The 18,713-nt window shown below is 40.8% G+C and overlaps 1 protein-coding gene across 1 annotated transcript in view; it reads right to left on the bottom strand.

Moving 5' to 3' along the window:
• CCDC175 (coiled-coil domain containing 175) overlaps window positions 1–18,143 on the bottom strand; it is a 75,743-nt gene extending 57,600 nt beyond the window's left edge. The window contains exons 1-6 of the mRNA XM_067734515.1: window positions 17,972–18,143; window positions 16,145–16,230; window positions 14,040–14,151; window positions 10,279–10,414; window positions 7,436–7,664; window positions 1,092–1,214 (exon numbers count right to left, since the gene is read on the bottom strand). Of these exons, the coding sequence (XP_067590616.1) occupies window positions 1,092–1,214; window positions 7,436–7,664; window positions 10,279–10,414; window positions 14,040–14,151; window positions 16,145–16,230; window positions 17,972–18,131 (846 nt within the window). The 5' untranslated portion in view covers window positions 18,132–18,143. The remainder of the gene's footprint in view (window positions 1–1,091; window positions 1,215–7,435; window positions 7,665–10,278; window positions 10,415–14,039; window positions 14,152–16,144; window positions 16,231–17,971) is intronic.
• Window positions 18,144–18,713: the final 570 nt, after the last annotated feature.

The following is an 18,713-nucleotide window of genomic DNA, read 5'->3' as shown; positions in this document are numbered from 1 at the left end:
ACCATAATTCAAAAAGAGTCATGTACCAAAATGTTCATTGCAGCACTATTTACAATAGACCGGAGATGGAAACAACCTAAGTGTCCATCATCGTAGGAATTAATAAAGAAGATGTGGCACATATATACAATGGAATATTACTCAGCCATAAAACAAAACGAAATTGAGCTATTTGTAATGAGGTGGATAGACCTAGAGTCTGTCATACAGAGTGAAGTAAGTCAGAAAGAGAGAGACAAATACCGTATGCTAACACATATATATGGAATTTAAGAAAAAAAAATGTCATGAAAAACCTAGGGGTGAAACAGGAATAAAGACACAGACTTACTAGAGAATGGACTTGAGGATATGGGGAGGGGGAAGGGTAAACTGTGACAAAGCGAGAGAGAGGCATGGACATATATACACTACCAAACGTAAGGTAGATAGCTAGTGGGAAGCAGCCGCATAGCACAGGGAGATCAGCTCGGTGCTTTGTGACCGCCTGGAGGGGTGCAATAGGGAGGGTGGGAGGGAGGGAGAAAAAGAAAAAGAAAATAAAATAAAAATTAGCAACAACAACAACAAAAGAAAAATAGAAGTACAGAGCTCTGAAGTATTTTCTAACTCAAAGAGACAAATAGTCTCCTTTCCATATTAGTGTACTCAATATAAATGGAGAGCCTAAATTCTGTTTTATTATCACACATTCAGAATTAAGGAATCTGCCCATGTTTATTCACTTTGTTATGTAAAATAAAGCAATATCACACAAACATTACATATGATTCTATATCCATTTGGTCAGTTCTGTATGTATTTTTTAAAAAACATCTTTACAGTATTTTGGCCCATCAAATGCAATGTGTACCTAAGCATTCCAAACTTCCTTCTTTCCATCATATTCCCAAAGAAGAAAACACAATTGCCCTATAACACTTTAAATGTCAGAAAAGATTAACATGCCGAAAACATTCTCCCCCGAATGGCATGAAGATTAATTAATATTAGCTCCTTTTTTAAACCACCTGCTATTAGTTGTATTCAAGGCAGTGTATATTGAGGTGCTTGGGGTCGGGCTTGAAGAAACATAGTTTATTCTTTCTTACCACTCTGCTGGCAGCAAGGGTTTCTCTCATTTTTGTCATTTTAAGCCTTAATGTATCCAATTCTTTCTTCTTTTTGTAAGTCTCCTTTCTCTTTAGTTCACAGAGTTTTTTATATTCATCAATCTGTAGTGACAAACATAATAAACAAATCAAAAAGCTTAAGAGGACAACACAGTTTAGGAAATCTTTTTTTAAATTTTGTCAACCTAATTCATATTTAAGTATACCATATTCAATCTAAGTATATTATCAAATTAAAAAAACCAGGCTTGCTTAGTTTGAAGCATCAGAGGAAAAATAATAAATCACAAGGATCAAACTGTAATTATAAAATGTTGAACTAGTAAATTTAGAGGAACAATGAAACAATGATCATTAACAGCAAATTATAAAGGCAACTGCCATTGTAAAATTTACTAGTAAAACATCATAGCAATTGTTACCAGATTTACTGTGCGCTAAGCACATCAGAAGAGTCAAAGGAAGGAATTAAGAATTGTTTGGAAATCTAAATTCACGTTATTTCATGAGAAGTAAAACAGACCAAAAACAAAATCACTGAAGATAGGGCAGCTCACAATCCTAAACAACTTACCATTTTGTCATCCATACCAGCCCCTGAGAGCTAAAGGATCCTTATCTCCATTTACCTGGGCTTGTTTCAAAAGCGCCCAGTATTTGGTAGAAATGTTTTGCAGCTGTGTCTTAAGAGATATTCAGTGGTCAAATGCCCTGAACTGACTGTGACTTGACCACAGGAGTGCTCTGCCTGCGCAGATGAGGCCTAGAGGTGTCAGAAAGTTACCTTTGCTTCATTACCATGTTAAGATCTCTGCCCAAAGGGGGCATTTATACTCTGCTAGGCACAATTCATGCCCTGTGCGAGGAAGCATGGAAGACTGTGCATGCCCTAGCTGCTCTGGCTGCCTCTGTAAATCTCTGCCCCCTTCCTAGAGCCCTGATGACCACCGCCTCCTAATCCTTAAAATTCCCTTATTCCCCTCCCTTCAGGGAGATGGTGCTTTTAGAGCACAAGCTCTCCCTTCTCCACTCCTTGATCAATGATTCGAGTTTCTGATCTTGAACCCGGTCTCGTTTGATTGGCATTTGCAACACTGGGCAAAGGACCCATTGAGGGGGTCACTGATCTGTTGGGGATTGATAAAAGAAATTTTCACATATTGAGATATAGGAACGTGGAGCGACTAGGTCCGTGAGCCATGGCCGCTGAGCCTTTGTGTCCAGAGCCTGTGCTCTGCAACGGGAGAGGCCACAACAGTGAGAGGCCCGTGTACCGCAAAAAAAAAAAAAAAAACTATACTGAAAACCATGCTTCTCTGGAGCAGCTTCTCAGAGTAATCTGGGAAGATGGCTTCTGAGCTAGTCCTTAGTTTGGCTCAAATAAAAAACTCTTCTATTCTTGTTACAGATTGATTATTGATTATTTTCACTAACAGATTAAATAACAGTTTTCCTATGATTAAACATATTGTGATTACCTGTCAGATCCTATTGAAATGAGTCACCTTATCAAAATCAGACACATCATGGATTTGTCTGGCAAAATGAATTATGAAGAAAAAGGTAACTGAATAGTAAGGCCAGAGAAAGTATATTTAACTCTGTATTAAAGAGTTATGAAAACATGTTTGTGTGGCTTTCCATCAAAGCCACCAGCCAATTCACCCAAAGTGGTTACTCTGAATGAATGTGATCATTATCAGTTATCTCTGCACTAGGGCACAGGTGCATTAAAATGAAACTTGGTGATAATAAATTTTGTTGAAAATTGAAATTCTGTGCTCATACTTTGGCCTAAGCCTTCTCCCAAGGTCTTGGGTCTTGCAATTATAGAAGTAATATTAGCAAAAACTCTTTTGTGTTAGAAGAGAACTTAAGGTTTGAAGACTCTGACAGCTGTAAACAGCTTTTCCTTTCTCATTGGAAACAAAGGGAATTAACAGGCTGTTACTATGGCATATGATGTGCATTTAGTGAGCATTAGTGGTTGAGTCCTTAATATCCACTCCCAGTTGGTCTAGCCCACTAGTACACGTTTTCCCTTAGGATCCACTATTGTTCTGGGGTGGGCACTGTCTTAACCTGGCCGGATCAGACATAGCAAGAAACTTATGTCCTTGGTTGGGAAAGGTTTTCTTCTTTCTACTTGAGAAAGGAAACATAGTCCAGTTGTCACTGGCAGCCGTCTTGTGATGAAGAGGGAAACCAGCCTTAAGATGAAAGATGGAGGAGGGATGAGCTACTGAATTAGCTAGTCCTGCAGCCTGCCCAACCTTGGGAATTCCTACTGTGTAAGATAATAAACGTCCTTACTATTTAAGTCAGTTTGAGTCAGGGCTTCTGCTATTTGCATCTGAAAGTATCCTAACCCTTTTCCAGGGAGATAGACCAGGGGTAGGCAAACTACTACCTGTAGGCCAAATCCAGCCTCCACCTGTTTTTGTGAAGCCACATTCATTTATTTAGGTAGTGCTCTTGGCTTCTCTGTGCTAAAACGGCAGAGTTGAGTAGTTGTGACAGAGACTGTATATGGTCCACAAAGCCCTATTACTCTCTGGCCCCTTTCAGAAAAAGTTTGTGGATCCCTGAGAAACACTATTCACAAAAGGAAGGAGAACCTATCATGTTCTCAAATTCTCAATTTGAAGCCCCTCTGGGCTTCCTTCCTTTTAACATTTATATTAAAGAATAGGAAGGGGTTGGGGAGGGTAGAAACTTCCCTTTAGAGCTTAAAATGAAGTTAGAAACTCAATCATTCAATACAGTGATATTATAGAGTGCCTACAACATGCGAGAGGCACTGATCCTGATGCTAGAATTTAGCAATGAAAAAAGCCAGACAAAATCCCTGCCTGGTGGAGCCTTCCTTTTGGTGGGCAAAGCTCAGATCCCATGCCACTACTGACCATTGTTTCAGCCCCTGGGGAAGTAAAGAAAAGGGACAAGGCTCTCCCCACTCCTAACCTATACTGCCCTGCACATCGTCCCTCCCCTGTGTCCATGCAGACACATCCCACTTTCTGCCCCTATAACTTCAGTGAATCCCTCCAGTATGGGGCTTCCAGACTGCTCATAGAGAAAGTCCAGCAGAGGGCTGGAAACAGTGGGTGAAATGAAGTCCTCTCATCATTGTTGTGGGTAGAGAATGAAAACAGGAAAACCCCTTTAGGTCCTTGTTGTCCTGACTATTTCATTGCAATAACAAAAAATCCAAGCAAGGTCTAGTCCAATGATAAGAGTCAGGAATTTCAGTTGACTCCACTACTGCAATGCAGGCTAACAGCTGCCTTCATCCCCGGAAAAGGTCCAGGGAACTCAACTTTTACAAATTCTGTTTAGTGGCTGCAGACTGCCCAAGGGACTCTTTGCCAGCGGCTTCACAAAGTGCCTGTTCTGAGGATGACTAGGGCTGAACTGTCTATACTTAAGAAAAATAATCCATGGTTTTAGTGTAAAACTGTTTCTGAAGCCAGGGGCACTTTAAAGGATAGAGACTCTCAGACCTGACTGGAACTTATGAATAGTCTTATCATGAAACCAATCATCCCAAGAACCAAACTGAGACGAAGGGAGAGGGCAGGGCAAAACCATTAAAAGAATGAGGAAGGGGACAAAGCTGTTGGAGAAAAACAGGATACTCTAAAAACTGGTTAGGGGCTTCCCCTGCCAACGCAGGGGACACCGGTTCGAGCCCTGGTCCGGGAAGATCCCACATGCCGCGGAGCAACTAAATCCGTGCACCAGAACTACTGAGCCCACATGCCACAACTACTGAAACCCGAGCGCTTAGAGCCCGTGCTCCACAACAAGAGAAACCACGGCACACACTGAGAAGCACACACACTGCAATGAAGAGTAGCCCCTGCTCACCACAACTAGAGAAAGCCCCGAGCGTAGCAACGAAGACCCAGTGCAGCCAAAAAAAAAAAAAAAAAAAAACTTGTTAGAATCAATAGGCCCAGGATGGTGGAAGACTTCCAGTAGACCTTAAGCCTCATTATACACTCATTGTAATACATTAGCATATGCTAAATGACATACCCACAGGCACCGTGACAGTTCCCAGGCTGACCGTAAAAGGCCAGAAAGAGGGAAGTGGCCCAATTCCTGGAAATCCTCACCCCCTTCCCCAAAATATTGCAATAGAATATTCCTCCCACTTGTGATCGTATAAAATTACTCAGCCCATAAAAACTAACCACCCGCACACCCTGAGGCCACTCTCGCTTTCTGAGACAGGTCGGCATTCTGCCTAAGGAATGTGTATCTCGCTAAATAAACTTGCTTTCCCTTTACTTTGTCTCACTCTTGAATTCTTTTCTTTGCGAAGCCAAGCACCCTCACTTGGCAGTCTGTCCCAGGGGCCTGCACTTCCCAGGGAGTGATATTTCTCTCTCTTGCATCAAAATGTTGATCACTGCCAGATTGTATTCTACTAAATTTTAATTAAGACTCAAGAAGTGCAATTTAATAAATGTTCTTTTCTTTCTTTCTTTATACATATATATATATCTTTATGCATATTTAATATGGCAGGGTTGCAAGCCCAGGTCCAATTTCCTGCATTATAGTTATGCCAGTTCCCATGATGCAGAGGGCAGCACCAGGAGCTCAACAGCAATTTCCATCCTGGGCTAGGCCCTCACTGCATGGAGGAAAAGAAGGCTGCTGCTAGGAACACCTAGCACGGAGATAGCCCTGCTTCCCCTGGGGCAACCGGAAGCAGAACAAAGAGGAATCAATCAGAAGCCATTCTGAGGGTGAATTATTTAGAATTCAGGATGCAGTAGCTATCTCCACTGACCCTCACAAAATTGCTGGTCTCAAAATACCCTTCTCTGTTGGGGCTGTGAACAAAAAAATGTGGCCTGCCATTTCAGTAAACAACGAATGTTACTCACCATCAAGCCATCAGCCACTGCGCAGCCTCAGCCTGATGGTGTGCCCTGAGGGGTTTCAGGATGGAGAAAAACAGGATACTGACCCTAGGTAGTTAAGACGGTATCAAAGGAATGATTTCAATGAGCCCAGACTCTTGCATTTTCCCATACAGAGAAAAGCACTAAAATCATTACCTTGAGATGCCTGTCTTTTTGTGATTAGCAATAATCTTTTGATGTTGGACTATCTGTTTTTTCCCCCCGGCAAAAACTTCTACATATCCTGGCTCCTCCATTACCTCTTTGGAACAATTCCTCAGAACTATCTGAGAGGCTGCCTTCCCAGGCTACAGTCCTCAGTAAGGTCCTAAAATACAACATAATTCACAACTTCTAGGTTGCACTTTTTTTTTTCTTTTCAGTCGACAGGGCCCTTGGCTCTGCCTAGACCCTCTGCAGGCCTCTCCTCTTGGATTCATTCAGTAAGAGGCACAAGTTCTGAAAGCAAGCAGTACACTCTGGGGCTCCCGGGCACAAAAGTCTTTCCCTGTCCCCTGTTTCTTGTTTGTAGGAAATACACTTTAGTCAGCCTCCATGACCTTCCCTGAGTTCCAAAGAGCAGGTTTAAACAGTTGCTAATCAGGGAAGGGAGGGGATCCAGAGACAAGGGAGGAGCAGTGAGGAAACAATAGTGTAGCCTAGGGGCAGGGTCCTGGTTCCTCCTCAAGGGACACACATAACAATATCTCTGAGCTCTTCTACAGCATTAAAACCCACACCAAACGGAAGATGCTAACTACCTGTCGGAGCGCTCTTCATTCCAGAGAGAAGGTCACAGTTCGATAACCTTGAGAACCGCAGAAGCCATCACCAGACCACCAGACTCCAGATGATCTCTGGGTTGAAGGGATGCAGGCCCCACACGCGCCCTGATCCTTATCAGCAACCCTTCCCCTCACAACCCACCCACCCACCCAGGCTGGGGACACACAGTTTTGAGAGCATTAACCCGCTGTGGCCCCCCTTTCTCGGCAAAGCAATAAAGCTATTCTTTTCTACTTCACCCAAAACTCTGAGACTCAATGTGGTGACGGTGCACAGAGTTCGGGTTTTGGCATCAGTTCCGGCAGAGCTGAACTGGCTCATCCTGTCTGCAGAGACAACCAAGTGACACAGAAGCAAATTCCTAGTACCTACAGTGCTGCATATAAGCAAGGGGCCACCCCAGTGTTACCACTCCTGTCATTCATATTCTTTCCCATGAACTCAGATGCCGCTACACAATCAAACATCTTCCCCACGGGCTCCAGTGTCCTTGAGCCTCTGCTCTATTCCTGCAGAAGATACCACGGGAATGCTTGCTAGCTTCAAGGACAAATAAGTTATTTCTCATTTCCTGCCCTCAATTCTGTATTTTTTTAAAAAATAAATCATGCCACTTACCTCTTGACTCAATTTTTGTTTTTTTCCCAAATATTCTGCTTTTTCTCTTTCCATTTGCTCCTCTACTTCTTGAATATATCGTTTTTGCAATTCTAGTTCTTTCTTCTCTGAGTTAACTTTGGTATAAATCTCATTGATGTAAACAGTGATAGTGGCTTTTTCTTTCATCGCATGGTTGAGTGACAGGACAAAATTTTCATAACGCCTCGCTAGTTCCTCTTGCTGTTCACTAGGAGAAAAAGAATCGTTCTTGGCATGAAAAGGATGGCTTTCCAGGAAGAAATTTAAAGTCGGCTTGATGAGATGAACCACCATAAAGAGGGAAATTTAACGAATACTTATTTTAGAGTTGAATTTGTGATTGTCTAAAGTTGGTTGCGATGAAGGACAGAAGGAAACACAAGTGTCAACCTTGTAACTCTTTATCACTGCAAAAGTGTCTTGTGGTCCTGCCTCACCCCACCCATTCTCACACACCAGGTAGTAACTATGGGATATTTTAGTTTAAAACATACAATGATTCAAAACCAGTTTTGAACAGGTGAATGGAATCTGGCCGGACAAATGGTTTGATACGTAGCATTGCCATAGCTACCTTATCATCCTGAGATATGCAGTTTAAGCCAAGGAAAGCTAAACATCCCACCACTCTTCTAGCCACCTTCTGATGCCATTGCCCTGCAGAGAAGGCCCAGGAGAAGAAAGCTAACCCTCCTCTGATGGAAAGGAGTTGGCGAGGAGGGATCTGAGTCTGTCTTCACTGCTCAGAGGGTGTTTGAAATCTAATTTGAACCCACTTATCTTCTCACAGCTGTAGCCAAATCTGAGTTCAAGAGGAGACGTTAACCTCACATATCCATTGCTGGCCACACCCACCTTAAGACTGTGAGAAACATCTACCCCAGGGCTAACAATAAAAGATTTGGAGGAAGGACAATTGGTGACACTTCTCTATTTTCCTTTTTTCAAAGCTCCTGCAATGTAATGACTTTTTTCTTTTTCTAATCTCCAAGGCTAAACACTCTAGTTCAGGCGGACTGTGTGAAAGGCTCAGGAAAGTGGAAACAGGTTGTTGGTAAGTTTATTTTCCAGAAGTCAACTCTACCACAGAAAGGCAATTAAGAGAAGCTCAGGCTACATGGGGCCAGATAATGGGTGCCTTGTAGGTTTAGCAGAGGAAGGCTTCTAAGAATGAAGCAAACTAAGGATTGAGTGGCCTTAATGAAGCAAAGCAAAACAAAACAAGTCAAATCAATACACCTGACTAGGTGTATTGTGCTGGGTTGGGAAAGCTCTCAGAAACGGAATGTAGGACCCAAGGAAATCCCCATCCCCAGTTTCTAAGGACTGTGTCCAGTTTTTGAAGAGTGTCCAGGAGAGGATCACTTGTCAGAGAGTGTGGGCACCTTGATATACATCTTTCTTTGAAAAATGGATGCAATAAGTGATTGTAGCTTGATGATGCTAGCTCATCAGGCAACCCACATTATGTTCATTTGTAATTTGACTTTCCATAAAGATTTCTCTAGAGCAGTGATTCTCAAAGTGTGGTCAGGACCAGCAGCAACAGCAGCATCTAGGAACTTGTTAGAAATTCAAATTCTTACCCCCATTCCCCAGACCTACTAAATCAGAAATCTGGGGTGGAGGTCCCAGTAATTTAACAAGAGTTCCAGGTGATTCTGATGTACACTCAAGTTTAAGAATCACTGGTCTACAGGGGTGTGATGGTGCTGGTCAGTTGATATGAGTATTCCAGCCTGGATGTTATCTTCCTTGTTATTAGTTTAGAAATTGATAGTCTAGTTGTGATCGTGGCTAGCATGCACCATGCACAAATCTGCACGTGAATCCCTAAGAGGAGTTAGAGTACGCAGTCTTTCTCAAACTTACGTGGTCATGAACTTTCTTTTTCATGGAGCATCTCCCAGAATAGGTGTTCTGAGGACCTACTTTGGGAACCTGTCCCTGGGCCTTGAGGTCCCCACCTAACTCCTGATGCTTTGATACCTTGTGCACCAAGCAACCTTCTGATTCTTTTAGCTTCCCAAGAAGATTTTTTCACTATGATGAGGGCTCTTTGAGTATTTTTTACTCCAACTTTTGAGAATTACTTGTAGTACTGAGTTATTCTTCAGGGTTTTATTGTTTTTTTTCTTTCAGAGTATCTCTTCTTCCATGGGCTAAGACAAGATTTATAATCTCCATTTTATAGATGGAGAAAAGCACTTCTTCCACAGAGGGGGAAGTGCTAACAACACAGCTGAGGAATAAAGAAAAGAAACTAACAGGTGTCAGCTCTCATTTAATTGAAGATAAAATCTAGGGCCAATCCCATTTTCAACCCTCCAGTAGATTATAACTGAATGTCTTTAAGGAACTAAGCTAGCTACAATATATCAGGTTTGATATTATATTTGCAACACAATACCCAGAAAAATTTCTTGCTTTGGTGGTTGAGGTTTGTAAACTTAATTTTACTAAAAATGAAATGAAAACCACTGTGTGTTTCTACCTTTGGAGGTGGGGTGCGAGGCACTGTGTGATTGACACAGAGTAGTTGCTGCTGGGAAGCTGAGTTCCCTCTTAAATTTTACAGGTCTCCTGGCTGTGGTGGTAGAAGAGTTTCTGGTCTCTTCCCAGCTCTCTGCAGCCATCGCACACCCCTCATCAGCCCAGTCATCTTCTATAAGTGATCTCCACCTCTTAACTTGCCCTGCACCAGTTCGGACCAGAGGACAATCCCTTAGGAAAGATTTCCCACTTTAGCCCCAGCCCCTGACTCCCTCAAATACTAAAAAAAAAAAAAAAAACCCAACAAAAAAACCCCTGAAAAAACCTACCCCAGAGCTTTATTAACTTTTTTCAGATCAAGTATTTTCTTCTTCAGAAACTCTATTTCATCATTTATCTTCGTAATTTTCATGTGTAATTGATTTATCTCAACAAGATTTAATCTTCGGGCATCCCTGACACATTCTTAAAAGTAAGTGGAAGAAATGTTATTCAGTTATTTGAGAAACTACACAATTGTAGATACTGACTTTTCAAATAATAAACAAATTATGTCTTTCTTTGAAATATTCTTCTAATTATGTTCTTGGATCAGACACCTCTTAATCATCCCTTTGGACCCTCTCAATCTTACCTATCAATTATTTCCCTTATTTCAGCTGCTGCTATGGTCAGTGACCAGCTTTCTATGAGCTCTGCACAATTTCAGGCGGTACAGTCTGATAGCACCTGATTCCTGCCTGTCCTATCCACTTCTTATCTGTCTAGGACGTCCTTGTCACCTCTACCATGGGACTTCTTTAGACACTCACACCCCCCATGCATGTGTAACTGAAAGTTTGGGAGGTGTGGCAAGCATTGGACCAATCGCAGACAGGAGTCACTGCTTAGGTGTTCCTGAGAAGAGGTAACACTGTGTCTTGAGGGTGTATTCTCATACTCAACTACCTGCCGTCAGCGGCAGTCAACATCATATTGCACGCCATATTAGCTCTCCATTCTCCCTGCTTTGGTTCCTTATCCCACCCTCCTCCTCTTTGGATTGTATGTCCTAATAAAATAATAGTGCAAAAGCCATTGCTTCTGGCTGTGCTTTCAAGGGAACCCAGTGTGTTAAAGAACTAATTACTCATTAATAAATAACAAATCAGTGTAATCACATAAGACTTCAAAGGATTACCTCAGCGCTTGATAGATATATGGTTAAAATGCATGAATTTTTGAACACTGCTGTTTGGAAATGGATACTGAGCCATCCATTTCTATGCAATGAATTCCCTAGAAACTGGCTGGTAGCTCCCCTGAGAGAGTTGGATCCTTTTTTTGGAGGCTACAGTTAAATTGCTCATTGCAGCAGGGCTTTTCAAACTTTATGTCTTGAATATGCATGTGTATCACCTGCGGATATTGTTGAAATACAGATTTTGATGTAGTAGGTCAGAGGTGGACCTAGAGATTCTGCATTTTGTAACAAGCTCCCAGGTGATGCTGATGCTACTGACCCAAGGACCATACTTCAAGCTGAGAAGCTTTAAAACACAAGGTCAATTAAATTTACTTGGCTAAGTATTCAGTGTGTATCAAGGACCTTACAAGCTAGCATGGTATTTCTTTTTCCTTCTAAAATATTTTTCCTGCTTATAAAAGTAACCCAATCTGGACAGTAAAAAAAAAAAAAAAAAAGGCAACCAAAGAAAATAAAACGAAAACATTCTTAATTCTGCCTTGAGCACAGATTAAGTCTTATTGTTTATCTGCATGTAGGAGTTTGTTGTATTTTCCCTGCCAAACTAGACGAACACTGTGCAAATTCTTTTATAACTAACTATGTCACTCAGGGTCTAATCGGGAGATAGAAATCTTATATTGAATAGGGAAATTTTAATATAAAGAATTATTAACTGTAGCAGAGAAGTAGAGTAACGAGGGAACGAATACTAAGAAAGTAAAGAGAACTCTGAAGACTTTAGGAATACTAGGTACAAGGAGCAGCCCTACAGGGGCTGTAGGAAGCAGCACCTCCAGACCTGAGACCTAGACCTCATTGAAGAGGTCAGTGGCTCACTGGATGGCAAAGAAGTTCGTGAAATGTTCCGCTGGCAGAACTTACTAGAAATATGGCTTCTGGGGGCACTGGGGGGACTGGTCCACAGGGAATTGCTGTACTTCAGAACTCACTGCAAAACCACCTAAACGGTGCCAGGGTACCTACCTCACAGGGAGCAATCTACCATGAAGCCACTCAGGGGATACTGGAGGGAGCTTCTGGGCACCAAGGACTGTTGCACGCCACTGGCAGAAGCTATCTGCACTGCAAGAGTCGGCCAAGCTGAGCACACTAGAACAGGAAGACAACCCCTTTTTCCTCCAGTAACCCTTCAGTGCTCTGTACTGACAAAGCTTAACATTGCGCCAGCTGGCAAAAGGGGAAATTTACAGCGCCCCAGCTCCCTTATGACAGAGCAGACAATGAACGTAGACTTGGAGCTGCAAGGGAACATCTACTTTAAAAATCTTTTTTTTTTTTTTAAATTTAGACAACTGTTTTAGGTTGGGCTCCCTGGGAAACAAATCTTAAAATTTGTGTGTAAAGCTCTGAGGAACATCTCCTCTGAGGACATAAGGGTTGGTCAAGGGTGGAGCGTTTAAATGATGATGAGCTGGAGCTGTGATGACACTTCAGAGTTATTCCACATGGAACGAGGGAGGCAGACCTTTGTACTCTCTTGGTGACCAATCACTGAATGTGAGCAGCAGCTGGGGAGGGAGTCTAACTTGAAGTGAAGCTTTTCTCTTTTGTCTAGGGCAATTCCTGTAGAGGAACTGATCTGTGAGCCTCAGCCAACACTCCTGGCAGCTGGAAAAATAAAGTTGGAGCCTGACCTTACAGCAAATACAAAATTTAACTCAAAATGGATCAAAGACCTAAATGTCAGAGCTAAAACTATAAAACTCTTAGAAGAAAACATAGGGGAAACCTTCATAATGTTGGATTTAGCCATAATTTCTTGGATATGACACAAAAAGCACAGACAACAAATGAAAATATAGATAAACTGGACTATGTCAAAATTAAAAACTTCTGTGCAACAAAAGTCATTATTAACAAGAGTGATAAGGTAACCCATGGAATGGGAAAAAATACTTGCAAATCATATATCTGATAAGGGGTTAACATCCAGAATATATAAAGAATTCCCACAATGAAACAAACAACCTGATTAAAAGATGGGCAAATGGTCTGAACAGACATTCCTCCAAAGAAGATATACCAATGGCCAATAAGCACATGAAAAACGCTCAACATCACTAATTATTAGGAAAGTGCAAACCACAATGAGATACCAATTCTTATCCATTAGGATGGCTGTTAGTTAAAACAAAACAAAACCAGAAAATATCAAGTGCTGGCAAGAATGTAGAGAAATTGGAATGCTTGTGCATTGTGCAAGGGACGGTAAAATGGTGAAGCCACTGTGGAAAACAGTATGGGAGCTTCTCAAAAAATTAAACATAAAATTACTATATTACCATACAATCCAGCAATTCCCTTCTGCATTTATACCCAAAAGAATTGGAAGCAGAGCCTTGAATAGATATTTCCACACCCATGTTTGTAATAGCATTATTATTTACTATTTCATTGTTATTATTATTATCTTGTAACAGCATTATTTACAACAGCCAAAAGGTGGAAACAATGCAAGGGTCCATTGATGGATGAATGGATAAACAAAACATGGTATATACATACAATGGAATATTGTTCAGCCTTAAAAGGAAAGGAAATTCTGGCACATGCTACAACATGGATTAACCCCAAAGACATGCCAGGTGAAATAAGCCAGTCACAAAAGGACCAATATTGTCTTTAGTCTATTTACAATACTTATATAAATTCAAGTCATATATATTATTTCCACTTAAAAAGTAAGGGAAACTTATTATGGATCTCACTATATTTGTGTTGTATACTCTTTCTGGCTATTTTTTGATATGCAACAACTATTAAACTCATCTTGTTACAAGTACTAGGCTCTATTTTCTTATAAGATAAACTAAATTTCCACAGTTGATAACCTCACAGTACCTTCGAATTCTCTGCTAACACTAGCGGGAAGAGCTTCCAGTAGAAAATATAGTCTGCTGAGTTCCATGCTTTCAATTTCCAGAAGATCAATTGTGGATTTTCTCATTTCTTCCTGAAAATGTAAATTACATAGTTAAAAAGTTAAGACATTAAAATAATAAGATTGATTTCCTAAACAAGGCCCTGTAAACGTTTTCAGAGATCAAAATTTGCTTTTCAGTAAGTACCTTTTGCCATTATTTTTATTTGGAATAGTAAGTGGGAAAAATAACTGTTCTTCAATGAGTTTTTAATGTGTCATTGTTAATTTATCTTTTAATTTCTGCTGATTTTCTTCTACTCAGAAATTATCTTTCGCTATGTGTGTGTGTCCCTTGTATGCAGTTTCAATAAATTTAAAAGGAAAGACTCCAACAAAAGGGTGACATTGAGAAAGGAAGCTTCTTGGGACTTCCCTGGTATCCAGTGGTTAAGATACTGTGCTTCCACTGCAGGGGTGCGGGTTTGATCCCCGGTCAGGGAACTAAGATCCCACATGCCAAGAGGCAAAAAAAAAAAAAAAAAAAAGAGAAGGAAAGGAAGCTACTTAATTTAAAAATGGAAAATGCCTATAAAACTATGCTTAGGTATAAAAAGAACAGTGGTTTTCTTATACCTACCTAAAAATATCTCCCTGCCTATTTGTTTGGAGATATATATATATATATGGGGCTAGTTTCAAAAAGGGAAAAACATTCAAAAATCTGCTAGTGGAAAGAACAGATAAATCACCTCTTAAATAAACGGTCATAATGGGTATAGTTACTTTATGACCTGAAAAACTGCCATTGTATTTTATGAATAATAAAAAAGCAGGTTGCATAATTGTATATTTAGTAAGACCACTTTTCTGTAAAAAATAAAATTCAATACAGGAATCATCTATATCCTGAAAGTAGTCAAGACATTCAACAAAGAGTCAATCGTGATTGTTTTAGGGTGGGATCATGTTGGTTTTTACATTCTTCCTTTTGCTTGTCTATTTTTTTCTAAATTTTCCAGAATAAACATGCAATGCTTCTATAATAGTGAAAATGTGTTACTTTAAAAAATGGGAGGATTTATCTCTATTTAAGAGATTTCACAGCTCAGATATTAAATGGAGACATACTAGATACTTTAATAAGCCACAATAATTATTTTGAACACTTCAAATCCTGGAGAAAGACATAACTAAAAGAACGAAACAGAGGAAAGGGTTTCCACAGGACCACAGTGCAGTACAACACACACAGACTCTCAGTGTTTACATATATGTACTTAACTGGGATTATAAACTATAATTCTGTAGTATACCTACAGAACTATATATAATTACATAAAAATATAATTATAAAGTAATAAGATTAACTTTTCTCAGCAGTCTGTAGACTCAAGCTCATTAACTTTATAGCCATATTTCTACATTTTTAGATATTTAGGTAGTAGATTCTTATTCAATATTTTTAAATCAAATGAGGAGACACTGCCATTCTGAAACATCACTCAGGACCAGGGCCAAACAGAGACACTTTTGTGACACTTCAAGAGGAAATTCTTTAAATATTTCTTTGATGGGGCCAAGTTAGTATAACTGAAAGAGAACCTATTTCTTTTCACTGAAAAGCACTGTGTGTCAGTGGAGTAGGTGCCAAATAATCTTTCACCAGTTTTGTGAGGAATTGCTTACAGAGACCTGAGAAAATTGGCACTATGCATGCAGTCTATCCCAGAGGTCGTTTGCTGGTTTTAAGCAATGCTCACATATTGATGTCACAAGCATTTGCCCATGTGGCCCACCCCTTAACTGAGCTCTGTTATCAGCAGGGTCTCTTCGCTTGAGCTGTCTTGCCCTCATCCATAGCACAGGTCCTTAATTCAGTGCTCTGCATGGGAAATCGGGCACCAATCCACTACTGATCCATACTGGTGCAAATGCTTAGCAAACTGAGAGAAATTTTCATTCAGGGCAAATATTTTCCCTATTCATCTATTGAAGTATGTTGAACAGAGCTGGTGCTAAATTAAAGTTTGATGAAGAAATAAGTGAAAGATTGAAAAAGTAGCTCTTATAGATAATACAATACCAATTTCTTAACAGCAATAGCAACGTCCTTAAGAAAGGTCTTAGCTTCTTCATTGCATTTAAAGTAGTCACTTTGCAGTGATTGTTCTAAAAAAAGATTAGAAAATTAAGATCTCTTATTTATCTATCCAAATCCTGTTTAACCTTTAAGATCCAACTCAAATGCTTACTCAGCTGAAAATTACATCTTCTATCTTTGAATTTCTATAGTACATCATATGAATCTCTTTTGTACTTGTTATTTCTTATTTTACAGTGTACTAATTTAGGTATATACTTTATGTTTCTTGAGGACAAACTCCTCTTAAGATTCTATTTTTGTATCACTCATGGTAGAAAGAAGGAATCTGTATAGGACAAGACCAAAAAATTCCATATATATTTATAGAAGGGATAAATATAACACGCCCATAGTGTAGGTTTAAGAATGTCTTCATATAAATTTGTATACGTATATCCTAAACGTAATATTTTACAAAACAACACTTACTTAATTCTTTAAAAATTCATTATGTCATTTTCACTTCCATGCCAATATTTTAATCATGGGATGAGAGTATTTGTAAAACTGGTAGGTGTGAGGTAGATAGAGTTTCTAACCCTCTTCATTCATTGACATATGAAAGTGCCTTTTCTCTCACACACTGTAAGTTGAAATCACATGGGAAAAGAGGCTTGGAAAATGTTGGCAGGCAAAGGAAGACAAGATACATGCAGAATGGGAAGAAGGAAGGAAAAATAAAATATAAAAGGAAGAGGAGAGAGAACAGAGGAAGCTCTACTCACCTTGGCTCTGTCACCATTCCATTATACAGATTCTGTCTAAATGGATTCCAGGCCTGTATCCACATGTGTGGGATGAGTTTGATGTGTTTAATGTTTCACATGTATGTATAATCTAAGTTGATTCTTATAACTTCATGATGATTCCCATCTCAGAGGTGAGAAATCTAAGACTTTTGAGGTCATGTCATGTGCGCAAGGTCACAGAGCCCATCACTTATAAGAGGTCTGGATTCAGACACAAATGGTGTGACTCCAGAGTCCATGCCCTGAGTGGCCATCCTCAACTCTCAGAAGAGTAAATAGCAATTTCTGCCCTCAGTTCCTGAAAACTTGGATTCTCTTAATGAACTAAGCTCTCAAACCAAGTGAAAAATCAGTTACTGAGTTTCCAAGCAAGTGTGTGTTAGGGAGGGACAGGTATTGCCTGCTGTCTCTTTTCCTTTTTTCTATGGAATGAATAAGCACAAGCGTACTCCCACTTGCAAATGGGCTGGAGAGCCACACACTTTATAACTCACACTCAGGGCAAGAAAGCATAATGAATTTTTTTCCTATGACAAACTTTCTGAGCGTCAAGAAATTATTAGCAGAAAAAGTATTTGTGCCTAATGCACAATTCCTTGCCTAATGCAACAGGTGTTTCTTCCTTTCTTATTTACCTGTTAAATCCTCCAGTTTGCCATGCCAAAGTGTTGGAGGAAATTAACTTGCAAAGAAAAGGCAAGAAGGGACAAGATGAAATCAAATACATAATCTAAATGCAGGTGGGCACTCCACTCACAGGCAAATAGCAGTGGCCTGGGAGTCCAGGGATTTGTCCGCAATTTGTCACCAGCTACTAGTGTGAGTTGGGCCAAGCCACAGAGCTGAGCCCTGGGTCCCACTCTTTCGCCCCCCTCTCCCCCGAGGAGCTGGAGAAGGTTCTGCCCTACCAGGGATGCCCTGAGTTCTGGGAGGAGGGTCCCCACGAAGGTTCCCGCTTAATGCCGCCTAGGCGCCACCTCCGAGATGACGTCCCTCCGGGAGCCCACGGGCCTCTCACCGACAACAAAGAGCTGCTCCAGGGCGGCAGCCGCGACCGAGGAGCCCAGGGTGGAGGGGAAGGTGCATAATTCCAGAGAGGGGCCAGTGGAGACAGCGGCCGCCTGCAGCGCCTTCTCGCTGCCGAACCCCAGCTTTGAGGACCAGGAGCTCACAGCCATCTTGCTGCCCCTGCGCAGCGCCTACCGGGCCAGAGGTATGGACTGCCGGTTGCCACGGGCAACGAGGACGCCGAGGCAGAGCGCCAGCGCGCCACCTGGGGTGGGTGCCTCGCCAGTTTCTCTAACTTTATACACAATAATCAAGCGATCCTATAAGGATGAGTCCCTCTTTAGCCGCCCTTTCCTCCTTCCATTTCCATTTCTTTAGTTCAGGACTTGTGCCTGAACCCTTGTACACTTCTCGTGGACCGTGGGAATCATAATGATGATCACTTTTGAACGCATTTCTGTGCTAGGTACTACAGCTGTATGTACAGCTCCCTTAATGTTCACAATGGCTTAGTGAGGGAAGTTCTTTCATTATCTCCACTTTTACAGACAAGGAAACTGAGGCAGGGATGACTAACTGAATTGCCCAGCGTCACAAGAGAATAATTTTGGGTTTAAAGTGGAGTCTGTATAAATCTTTCCATTATGCTACAATACCCATCTCTGTACTCTTCTAGACCTTTCCCTGTATACATTCTACCACTGTGCACATTTTAACTTGAATCAGTAATTTTCTTCTGCCTTCTCATCAAA

Source organism: Pseudorca crassidens, chromosome 1, assembly GCF_039906515.1.
Source record: "Pseudorca crassidens isolate mPseCra1 chromosome 1, mPseCra1.hap1, whole genome shotgun sequence".
NCBI lineage: Eukaryota > Metazoa > Chordata > Mammalia > Artiodactyla > Delphinidae > Pseudorca > Pseudorca crassidens.
Note: the sequence above shows the minus strand (reverse complement) of the source record. Positions and strands in the feature narration are given on the sequence as shown.